The sequence below is a fragment of the Mustela nigripes genome, chromosome 1 (assembly GCF_022355385.1).
Source record: "Mustela nigripes isolate SB6536 chromosome 1, MUSNIG.SB6536, whole genome shotgun sequence".
NCBI lineage: Eukaryota > Metazoa > Chordata > Mammalia > Carnivora > Mustelidae > Mustela > Mustela nigripes.
The window spans coordinates 12,968,845-12,980,732 of NC_081557.1; the positions used below are offsets into that span (position 1 = coordinate 12,968,845).

The window sequence follows — 11,888 nt, forward strand, 5'->3', positions numbered from 1 at the left end:
GTCATGATCTCAGGGTCCTGGGATCGAGTCCCGCATCGGGCTCTCTGCTCAGCATGGGAGCCTGCTCCCTCCTCTCTCTCTCTCTCTCTCTCTCTCTGCCTGCCTCTCTGCCTGCTTGTGATCTCTGTGAAATAAATAAATAAAATCTTAAAAAAAAAAAAAAAAAAGAATCTGCCTTTGGCTGGGGTCGTGACCTGCAGAGTCCTGGGCTGGAGCCCCGCCTGGGGCTCTCCGCTCTGTGGGAAGCCTGCGTCTCCCCCTGCCTCTGCCTGCTGCTCCCCCTGCTTGTGTTCTCTGTCAAATAAAGAAATAAACTCTTAAAAAAAAAAAAAAAAGTTCGGTTCTAATGCCTTCACGCGGGACAGGTACCATCCATCGTTCTGGATGCGGATCGCCGTGGTTAGGACAGAGAACTGGGGGAGGGCAGGCGGCAAGGAGACTTGGGGCCCTGGGCACATCCTCTCTGGGCCTCTGTTTTCCCATCTGCAAAGGCAGGTTGGGGCGGACACCCTCAAACACCTCTCCTGGGCGGGCCTCCAGGTTTCGAATGCGGGCGGGCTCGGAGGGCACCGCCTGGAGCGCGGGAACCTGACCCCGCCATCCGCCAGCTTCCTCCAGGCCTCCCCGACCCCGCGGTTGGTTTCCGAAGTGAAGTGTCTGGGCGCCGCGGCGACTAGGGCAGTCACCGGGACGCCGGCACCCCGCGTGCGGGCGGCTCGTGTCTCTCCGCAGCGCGCGATGTTGGTCTTCTCGTCCCCACAGACTCCTCTCTACTAACCCCACAGGGGCCACCCCGGTGCAGGGCGGCCTGGGAGAGACACGCGCACGCGTCCGGGGGAAGCCCGACAAGAGAGAACTACAGCACTTCTCTCCAGAACCTAGTCCTCCACTGGAGAGGGGTAATTGTTGAAGCAGCCCTCCACCCTCCCATCTTCTCCTCAGGTGCCACGCGGTGCGAGTTGAATCACAGCTCGGCTTCCCTCAGGTCCTCCTGAGCGGTTGACGCTCTAGGAGGCCGCCTCGTAGGCGGGCCGGGCTCGTGTCTCTCTAGCCGGCTCACCGTCTCTGTGGTCCGTGCACGGCTTCCGGTGGCGGGACGCGGGGCCGCGCACGCGGGAAAAGCTTCCCCAGCGTCCCCCCCCCCCCCCCCCCCTTGTCCCCGCCCCCCCTCCCGCGTCCCCCAGCGCGCCCACCGCCCGCACCTGGGCCGTCGCGAGGCTGCAGCTTGAGGAGGTGGGTGGTCGCCGGCCCTGTGCCCCGAGAGGGCGCGGGCCCTGCTCCCCCCGCGGGATCCTCAAGATGGACCGTTCCGCGTTCGAATCCACGGGCAGCGGGCGAACCCATTTTAGGGGGCGGGGGAGCCGCGGGTCCAGGGCCGCGGCGCGGTGGGAGTGCTGGGAGGGAAGCCTTGCACTCGGAGCTGGGTCGGGGCGCGGCTGAGGGTCAGGCCCCGGGGTTCTGCTGCCCGTTGCCATGGCGCCCGGTGGAGCGCCCCGAGCCGGTGTCGGGTCTCGCTGTAAGCGCTCCTCCAAGCCGGGTTCTCCAGCCCCTGCTGGGCCTGACTTCTTGAGGTCTGCGGGGCCCGCTGTAGGTTCCCAGGCAGAGGAGATTCTGAGACATCCCAGGCTCCGCCAGGGCTTGCCCCCTGGCTCCATCCGTGGGCCGAGTGAGATGTTCTCTCTGATGTTTGTCTAGCCCCCTCTTAAATTCAGATTCCCAACGTGCTGAGTGCCCGCACACCCACCCAGGAGTTGGGGCCCTGCTCCCAATCGAGGTCAACAGGGGCAGATCAGTATGGCGGAAACGCTGGAGTTCAACGACGTCTATCAGGAGGTGAAAGGCTCCATGGTAAGAAGGACCTGGGCTTTTAGTAAAGGCTGAGAGAGGGAAGGCGGAGTGGACCATTCGCCCATTAGGAAGAGCTTGCTTTGATGATGTTGCTATTTTAGAAAAGGAGCGGGAGGGTAATGTGTAGTTGGTGTTTCCCCCAACAAAGGGCAGTGCATACAGATCTTCCTGCCCCTCCAGCGGGGTTACATCACCAAAAACTCATCGTGAATTGAAAATACTGTTTAAATAGAAAACGTATTTAAAACATCTAACCCGATGAGCATCGTAGGTTAGCTTAGCCTTAAACAGGTTCAGAATGTTTTCATCGGTGTACAGTTGGGCAACACCATCAAACACAAAGTCTACTTTATAACAAAGTTTGAACATCTCATGTAATTTGTTAAATAGTGTCCTGAAACAGTGAAACAGAACGGGTAGAGAAGGGTGGTATGCGTATTGGTTGTTGACTCTGGTGATCAGCCCTGGTGATTGTGTGGCCGACTCGGAGCTTGTGGCTCTGTGCCACCGCCCAGCATCAGGGGACGATTGTGCCACCTGTTGCTAGCTTGGGAAAAGATAACAGATTCAAAACTCAAATTATGGTTTCTGTTAAATGTGTATCATTTTCACACCTTCATAGAATTGAAAAATTCTAAGTTGAGCCATGGTAACTCAAAAAGCATCTGTATAGGCATTCTAGGATTGCAGTTTGAAAGGGACTCTTCATGGGGCTCTGTCCCAAGGGCAGACTAGGACCTGCAGGGGTTTTGGATGCCCGGGTTTGGTTTTAGGATCCAGATTTCCTGGTAGCTTGTCTCTTCTTCCTCACCCTCCCCCCTGCATCTGTTGGTCCTGCATCAGGGTCTGGCCAGCCCAGTTGTAGGCGTTGTGCCCTGGACACAGTGTGTATTGTAACCTTGCATCTGGGCCTGTTTTCCCAACAGAACGATGGCCGGCTGAGGTTGAGCCGCCAGGGTATCATTTTCAAGAATAGTAAGACGGGCAAAGTGGACAATATCCAGGCCGGCGAGTTGACTGAAGGCATCTGGCGCCGTGTCGCCCTGGGCCACGGACTTAAACTGCTTACGAAGAATGGCCATGTCTACAAGTATGACGGCTTCCGAGAATCGGTGAGGTGTCCTGTGGCCATAAACCTCCTTTTACTGTGCCACCTGGTGTCGTATTCTAGAAAGAGTTGGGGCTTTTTTGATAAGCATGTAATGGCTAGTTTTGGCCCCTCAGAGCAGGGCCATTATGGCCATTGTAAGCAGTGTTCAGCCTTGGGTGTCTTGTGCTTTGACTCCAGAAGGTTTCCTACCATTGTGAATTTTGGGGTGGTTTCTGCTCATTGCCTTTGTCCAGATTCAGAATCTTAGTGCTTTAGTTTGAGGTTTGTTTTTCTGTTTTGAACTGTTTGAGTTAAATGCTTTACTGCATGTTACTTTCCCTTTCATTAAAGCGCTGCCTGTATAAAGTCAGAGAGCATGGGGAGACCCATGACCAGGAGATGACCATACTTTATGCCTCCCCTACTCTGAGATCCATCCCCTGGGGCCATAGCTTCTTTCAACAGCTGGGTTTCTGATAGAAGGTAGATTGAGGGCAGTTTCTCAGAGAGAATCCCAGAATGTTTGTGTTAAGGCCACAAGGATTTGTAGGGACTTCTGTCTCCTCTCTGCCCACAGGAATTTGAGAAACTCTCGGATTTCTTCAAAACTCACTATCGCCTTGAGCTGATGGAGAAGGACCTCTGTGTGAAGGGCTGGAACTGGGGGACAGTGAAGTTTGGTGGTGAGTCTGGGGAAGACTGAGGTTTGGAGAAGAAGGTAGGATGCCGGGTTGCAGCCTTTACCTTGTTTTGCTCTTTTTCTGCTACTATTTCTACTACCTATCAGTTTGTAATTCATCATAAATTTATTGAGGACCAATAGTGTAAGAGGCACTGTACCTGGTCTTGAGGGTATAGTGAGGCCAAATAGTCCAGCGCTCTGTCCCTGGGATGGACAGTCTGGCAGGACTGTTGTTTATGCAGACATAAATTATGAGGGGAGGAGCTTGTGGTTGATAAGCCCTTTCCTCTCAGGGCAGCTGCTTTCCTTTGACATTGGTGACCAGCCTGTCTTTGAGATACCCCTCAGCAATGTGTCCCAGTGTACCACCGGCAAGAACGAGGTGACACTGGAATTCCACCAGAACGATGATGCAGAGGTGTCCCTCATGGAGGTGCGCTTCTATGTGCCGCCCACTCAGGAGGATGGTGTGGACCCAGTTGAGGTGAGGCCTCCCCTGGTCTCCTTGAGAGCAGATGGTGCTGAGCAGGCCCTGGCTCGCCTGGAAGCAGGATCCCCTGCTACCTGATCACCAGCTTGTACTTTTGCAGGCCTTTGCCCAGAATGTGCTGTCTAAGGCGGATGTGATCCAGGCTACTGGAGACGCCATCTGCATCTTCCGGGAGCTACAGTGTCTGACTCCCCGAGGCCGTTACGACATTCGGATCTACCCCACCTTTCTGCACCTTCACGGCAAGACCTTCGACTACAAGATCCCCTATACCACGGTGCTGCGTCTCTTTCTGCTGCCCCACAAAGACCAGCGCCAGATGTTCTTTGTGGTAAGCAGAAACCATGGGGGCTGGATCTTGTCCTGGTGTTTGCCCAATAGATCGGTCTTGCCGGTGTTTGGTTAATGAGCAATTCTTGTGGAACCCTGACCGCTGTGGAACCTTGTCGGCTCTTCCTTACCAGATCAGTCTAGATCCCCCCATCAAGCAGGGCCAAACCCGTTACCACTTCCTGATCCTCCTCTTCTCCAAGGATGAGGACATCTCGTTGACTCTCAACATGAATGAGTGAGTATGTCCTTGAGTTCATGTTCTCCCACTGTCTAGGCAGGAGACTGGTATGCCATTAGAAGGCAGCAGCACCGGTGACCTCGCCTTCCTCTCTTTGTAGGGAAGAGGTCGAGAAGCGCTTTGAGGGCCGGCTCACTAAGAACATGTCAGGATCCCTGTACGAGATGGTCAGCCGGGTCATGAAAGCGCTGGTCAACCGCAAGATCACAGTGCCAGGCAACTTCCAAGGGTGAGAGTGCCGGCCTGGCGTTCTGGCCTGACCAGGGGGCGGGGGGGGTGGCGAGGCGGGCGCCATGCTGGGTCTTCTTGGTAAGCCCCTCCTGGGCCGGGAACACGATCTCCTCGGGGTCTGGTTGGTGTCCGTGGTCTCCATCAGAGCAGCGTAGTGGGTTTTACCCTCAGGGCCTGAGCACATGTGTGTCCCTGCTGGGAGATGTGCTGTTGGCTCCGTGCCTCCTGCTCCTGGGGAGACACTGACTGGGCTCCCCGCCGCCCCCACCAGGCACTCAGGAGCCCAGTGCATCACCTGCTCCTACAAGGCGAGCTCAGGACTGCTTTACCCCCTGGAGCGGGGCTTCATCTACGTCCACAAGCCACCTGTGCACATCCGCTTTGATGAGATCTCCTTTGTCAACTTTGCCCGTGGTACCACCACCACGCGTTCCTTTGACTTTGAAATTGAGACCAAGCAGGGCACCCAGTATACCTTCAGTAGCATTGAGAGGTGAGAGCTTCCGCCAGTCGCTTCCTGGGAATCCTGGTCTGGACCGAGCCTCTACGGGGAAGCCGGGCATGGCATGGGGGCCTTTCTGAGCCTGTGACTCTTCCCCAGTATTTCAGGCCTTGAGCAGAAGTTTTCTTTCGCTTCCCTGGGATTTGGTCCTTCTTGGAGTGGTCAGCCTTTGAAAGCCTCTCCCTGGCTTGCTTTCTGTATTTAAATTGTTTCCCATATAATGTGTTCAGTTAGCCCTTCTTCACTCCCCCCATGATGGAAATGCTATCTCTCCCTTTCCTGGAATGAGCTCTGTGCCTGAGAAAGCAGCAGCTAATGTTTATTGAGTGCTCACTGTGGGCCAAAAGTCTTCAAACGTCTTCCCACTTCATCCTCACGACAACGCTGTGAAGTACAAAATTCAGACTAGCACAGAGGTGTAAATGTTCCCAGGGGAACGTCTCCCCCCTGCTCTGGGCGTATCTGGTGGATGCATACACACCCTCCCCACCTTTTCTTTCCCAGACGCTTGAGACTCTGCATGTTCCTTTTGCGACTAGTGTCTGACCCTTCTTTACCACAGTCCTCCGGGGGCTCTCCGAGCTGTTAGCTTGGGTAACGTGGTCAGCACCTCCCGACCCCAAAACCTGTCCCGGCCTGTGGGTATTAGGATAGCGTGAAGCCCACCCTGGGCATGGGCCCCGCCTGTCTAGTAACCTGGTGCATCTTGCCTCACAGGGAGGAGTATGGGAAGCTGTTTGATTTTGTCAATGCCAAAAAACTCAACATCAAAAACCGAGGACTCAAAGAGGTACCTGTGTGTGAGGGAAGAATGAGCCTCCTCTGATCTGTCGGGGGTGTGGAGGGAGTGGGGATTCTTCTGCCTTCTTTTTCACTCTGTCTTTTCTTCTTACCCTTATAGAAAAAAGAGGTGCGTGTGACCCTCCCCCCTTCCCGGTGCAGGTTTCCTCAGCATGACCTTAGATCAGTCTCGCTGCCTCAGGAGCCCCCAGTGGGGCTGGGAGAGGGAGGGGCTTGGACTAACCCGGTTGGCAGGAGGTTCTTGGGCATAGGGCCTGCACGGCGCTGTGTGTGGACCATGCCGGGTCTTCTGGGAGCTGATCCTACTCACAGGCATGGGTTGGGGGGTGCTTTTGAGTGTGCAGGGTTCTGGCGCCAGGGTGACTTGGCCCTCACTCGCATCTCTTCCCTGGCTAGGGCATGAACCCAAGCTACGATGAGTACGCCGACTCTGATGAGGACCAGCACGATGCTTACTTGGAGCGGATGAAGGAAGAGGGCAAGATCCGGGAAGAGAATGCCAACGACAGCAGCGATGACTCAGGAGAAGAAACCGGTGGGCTCGCCTCAGCAGTGCTGGGGCACGAGGGCGGTTAAGGTCTTGCCTGGGGCCAGAGCTGGGCATCTGGGGAGGGGGGCAGGGTCTCTTGGGCAAAGCTGATGCATCCTGTTCTTTTTCAGATGAGTCATTCAATCCAGGTGAAGAGGAGGAAGACGTGGCAGAGGAGTGAGTTTTGGTTCCACTCACAGGGGTGAGGTGGAGGCCTATAAGCTTAAGGGGCCAGAAGACGTCTGAACATTTCTCATGTCTTAATGTTAGCTAGTGACCCAGGGTGGAAGAGCGACCTCTTCTGAGGTATTACCGGAAATACTTCGGAAGTTGTCAAGGGCTTTGCAAGTGTAAGGCACATAGTAAAACCAAAAAAACAAGTGGGGAGAAAATAGGAATAAGAGCTAGCACCTGCCCACTTCCTTGCTGTGATTTTTGGGGTGAGTTGTTGAGTCTCTGTGTCCTCACCTAGGACCTCAGGTGGTCCCCCCCTGCTGTATTGATCAAGGTTCCTAATGGCCAAGTCAGAAACGTGACTCAAACTGACTTTAGCATAAAAGGGAGTTTTGTAAGTTCACCTAACTGGAGAGTCCAGGGATGTAGTGGGCTTCAGGTACCTGGATCCAGATGCTCAAAAGTTGTGGGGATTCTGTTTTACTTCCTCTGATTTTTTTATTTTTAGGTAAGTTTGGCCCATGCAGTGTCACATGACCCTCAGAAGCTCTGGGCAGGCTTAATGCTATTGGTTTAACACCCAGAAGTGCCTCTTCTCTCAGGGCAGCAGTGAACAGCATGGTCACTGCCCCTTCCTGAGTTACCAGGATGTGTGCTGATGTGCTAGAACTAGGCATGTACCCACCCTTAAATTCTGGGGGTGGACTGAGCCCCTGCTGAGTGGGGGCAAGGTGGTTCCCACAGAAAATTAGGAAGAATTTCTTTCTTTATCCAGAAGAATTGGAAATGAATTTTGGGCAGCCAAAAAACCCAACTTACCTCTCTCAACCCCAAATAGATATGTAGAGCTATATATGTAGATACATGGTATATATACGTACATATACATATATATATAGGTTTAGCATATGTATAGAGGAGTTTGCTAGTTCTGGTTGCCACATACTTATGAAGGTCAGTGAGCAGATGTTTGCAAAAATCCCTTAAAAATCATCTAGCACCATACAGGTGTAATGTAGGTCTGTCTGTCTTCTGAGGAGTTCCATGCCTATCTGATAGAACTTAATTATATGGGTATGGACGGACTTGGACTGAGGTCGGTTTCCCGTTTTATATGTATGTATATATATATATATATATACATACATACATATATATATATATTTTAAAGTAATATCTATACCCAAGGGGTCTTGAACTCACAATCCTGAGGTCAAGAGCTGAATGCTCTTCCAATTGCTAGTTAGGTGCCCCTAGATTTTATTATATTATTTATCTTTAAAACGTCTCCTCCTTCCTTTTTTTGATGATTTTATTTATTTATTTGACAGATAGCTCACAATAGGCAGAGAGGCAGGCAGAGAGAGAGGGGGGAATCAGGCTCCCTGCCAAGCAGAAAGCCCAATGCGGGGCTTGATCTCAGTACCCTGGGATCATGACCTGAGCCGAAGGCAGAGGCTTACCCCACTGAGCCACCCAGGCCACCCTTCCCTTTTCTTTTCTTTTTTTTTTTTCACCCTTCCCTTTTCTATAGTAATTATCTCTTTATCAAAAAAGACTCTGGGGTGGATTAAGACAGCTAACTCAAAGGAAGTGGTGAAGAGAACTTGGGTCGTGTTCTAGGCAAGATAAGACCCAAGTGCCTGTCCCCAAGAGTATGGGGATGGCGTGGGTCAGCCCATGAGCAAAGAGAGCAGCTGAAGCCCACTCGTTATTTTGTCTTCTATTGGCTGACTGATGCCACAGCTGGGTGTGGAGAAGGGGCTAGGTGTGGGGAGGGGACAGCTGAAGCCACTTTAGCTGTGAGGAGGAAGCAGGATGGGGACCAGTGGCCAGGAGGCTGTCCTGTGGTCCCACCTCCCCTTTTTGGGGCAGGTAGCTTTAGACTTGTTTCCCTCCTGTCCTGTGGCCATGGGTGCTCTCCTTCCTGGGTCTAAGCCCCCTCTCCTTGGCAGGTTTGACAGCAACGCCTCAGCTAGCTCCTCTAGTAATGAGGGTGACAGTGACCGGGATGAAAAGAAACGGAAGCAGCTTAAAAAGGCCAAGATGGCCAAGGACCGAAAAAGCCGCAAGAAGCCTGTGGAGGTGCACACTCAGAATGGAAGGGTGGTGGGGAACCATTCCCTTTACCTTTTCCTGTCTACCACCAGTAGGGCCTGTCAGGTGGTCCTTCTGGGGCTGCTTTGTGTAGCCAGTGAATATGACCTTGAGGAGTATCTTGGAAATTTTTCTCTCTGGCCTTTGGACTAATTAGCTTCTGGGAGATCTGAATTAGGAGACCAGCTTCTGTCCCAGGAGCCTGAGGCAAGGGGTCCCTAGTGAGTGAGGCAGTGGGTGCCGGGGGAGGAGACAGGGTTCCTGGCCTTGGGAGCTCTCAGTCTAGCTTTATGCCTCTTCAGTCCTCTCATTTTTTTTTCTTTTTCCCCTCAGCAGGTGATCTAAATAATTTGTTTTGGAGAGGGTGGATGTCTGAGAAATAGATGGCTCAAGGCATTTGGATTTTTATGTAGGTGAAGAAGGGCAAAGACCCCAATGCCCCCAAGAGGCCGATGTCTGCCTACATGCTGTGGCTCAATGCCAGCCGAGAGAAGATCAAGTCAGACCATCCTGGCATCAGTATCACGGATCTTTCCAAGAAGGCAGGCGAGATCTGGAAGGGAATGTCTAAAGAGAAGAAAGAGGTGAATGGCAGCAGAGATGAGGGGTGGCAACTGAGTAACCGATAGGGGGGGCAGGGACGGGCCATCGGTACACCTTCTCTGTCTAGGTGTTGCCTGCATCAGGAAGAGGGCTCATTCTTCTCTTTTTTTCGTGGATATGTGTGTGTGTGTGTGACAGGAGTGGGATCGGAAGGCTGAGGATGCCAGGAGGGAATATGAAAAAGCCATGAAAGAATATGAAGGGGGCCGGGGTGAGTCTTCTAAGAGGTGAGTGTTGGGAACAAAATAGCCCAGTAAGTGCTTTTCGGCATCAATTTATGTGGGTTGAGAATTGGCATGTTAAAGATAATAGATGCCTCTGACTGCTGTCGGGCAGTGCTTCTCAAGTCTGGGTAGGCAGTTGCCCAAGTATGGGTAATGTGCTAGAGAATTCCTGAGGTCACTGGATAAATGGGGCCCTTTTCCTGGAGAGTTAGTTTTATTTGAAGGTGTGGAGGAATTAACACAAAATTATGATGGAATTAACAAAAAATTCATAATTCACATGAAACTTTAGAGATGAAGCAAGGGAATGTCAAATAAGTTATGCACGTGAGACCGCTTCAAGCTCTGGTCTCTGATTTTTCTGGTTATTTACTTAGGAGGCTCTCCCTTGGGGCACTTGGGGCTTACCCGGCTGGTGGTTTGCATTTATAGTGAGATGGGCAGTGTGGCTGGGAGTCAGAGAAGCCCTGTTAAAGTTAGGGGTGGATTGATTTTGGTGGTGAACTTGAAGGTCCAGGCCCTTTTCCCTCTTGCTGCTTTAGGGACAAGTCAAAGAAGAAGAAGAAGGTAAAGGTGAAGGTGGAAAAGAAATCAACACCCTCAAGGGGCTCATCATCCAAGTCCTCATCAAGGCAGCTAAGTGAGAGCTTCAAGAGCAAGGAGTTTGTGTCCAGTGATGAGAGCTCTTCCGGAGAGAACAAGAGCAAAAAGAAGAGAAGGCGGAGTGAGGTGTGGCAGGTTTGGGGCTGAGGGGTACCTGAGGCAGAGGGGTGCATATCTAGGGTCGGGTTGTGGTTGGTAGGTCTGTAAGAGTAACAAGGTGGAATAGAAGGGTGCACATGGGAGGTGCTGAAGGCCAGTGCTGCATTTGGGGTGCGTGGGTATGGGATTAGGGGTCCTTCACCACTGAAAAGTGGTTCCCTGGGAGGGCCCTTAAGAGACCTTTGATTTTCAGGACTCTGAAGAAGAGGAGCTGGCCAGTACCCCCCCCAGCTCAGAAGACTCGGCATCAGGATCTGATGAGTAGAGAGGAGGAAAATTCTTTCTCCTTGGGCTTGCTCTGTGACACCTGCGGTCTCCCCACCCATATTTGGTACCAGTTTCTCCTATGAAATGTAGTCCTCAGGTTTTGTGCCATCTTGACAGGCTCTCCTGGTGGAATGCACTTCGCTGAGGCAGCAGGGGAGATGTCCTCCTCTGCTTCCCAAGGGTGGCTCTTTTATCATTCGGGCAGAGATTGGGTGGGGCAGTGCGGTGCAGGGTGGAATCCTGGGCCTGTTCTCTCCACCTTAGGGCTGCTGCTTCTCCTGTTCAAGTTGCTGCAGCAGGGGTCATGTGAGGTCAGGCCTATAGCTCCTAACGGGGGCCTATTTCTACTTTTATTTTGTATTTCTGGTCTGTGAAAAAACATTTAATAAAGGGAACTGACTTTGGAAGCCATGTCCTAATGCCTTCTCTCTAGCCCTGTTGTATCACCCCATTTTCGGGGGGTGGTGGTACCATACTGCTGTGACGGGGCAGGGCCCTGCCGGCCAGCCGGGAAGCCAGCCTCCAGGTACATCCTGTTCTGTTCCCGGTTGGATGGGCATTGGTTTTCACAGTTCTCTGCCGGGATGGGCCACCTGAGAGGCTAGAAATGAGAGCTGATCTGATTAGGAAGTCACTCTCACAATTCCACTCCATTAGCCAAGCTGAGGGGAGGCCGCTTCTGGCCCAGCCCTTAATCACCTGTGAGTCAAGGGTCTGCACGAATTGAGATAATGGAATCAGGATTGACCAGCCTCCTTGCGGCGCGGGGCAATGGAAACCCGAGCCCGGGGGTGGGGGGGGGGGGCAGGGAAGGTGTGGAGTGTGGACGAAGCTTTTGTTGTGGGGGATTGGGAGGAATTTACGTCCAGGAAGGGGACATAACAAATAAGTGAGGACCAGCTAGCGAAGCAGAGCTTCCAGGCGCCCTCACGGTGGCTCCACGTCGGAACTCAGACACGTGGAGCGGCCACGTCGCGTGCGTTCTCAGGTGTTTGCCACAGGAAGCCTTCCAGTCCG

At 52.9% G+C, this 11,888-nt stretch overlaps 1 protein-coding gene across 2 annotated transcripts; it reads left to right on the forward strand.

The window, feature by feature from the left end:
- The first annotated feature begins 1,097 nt into the window (after positions 1–1,097).
- On the forward strand, positions 1,098–11,282 carry SSRP1 (structure specific recognition protein 1). Of its 2 annotated transcripts, none has more exons than XM_059405292.1 (17): positions 1,098–1,233; positions 1,696–1,848; positions 2,775–2,960; positions 3,516–3,621; positions 3,914–4,104; positions 4,211–4,441; positions 4,575–4,678; positions 4,782–4,910; positions 5,184–5,405; positions 6,132–6,204; positions 6,612–6,750; positions 6,876–6,921; positions 8,874–9,003; positions 9,429–9,599; positions 9,757–9,845; positions 10,385–10,571; positions 10,798–11,282. In XM_059405292.1, the coding sequence occupies exons 2-17, from the start codon at positions 1,795–1,797 to the stop codon at positions 10,867–10,869; spliced, it is 2,130 nt and encodes a 709-aa protein (XP_059261275.1). In that variant the 5' UTR covers positions 1,098–1,233; positions 1,696–1,794; the 3' UTR covers positions 10,870–11,282. The 2 variants fall into 2 exon arrangements, with proteins under 2 accessions (XP_059261275.1, XP_059261268.1); XM_059405285.1 differs by having other exon boundaries at positions 1,713–1,848.
- Positions 11,283–11,888: the final 606 nt, after the last annotated feature.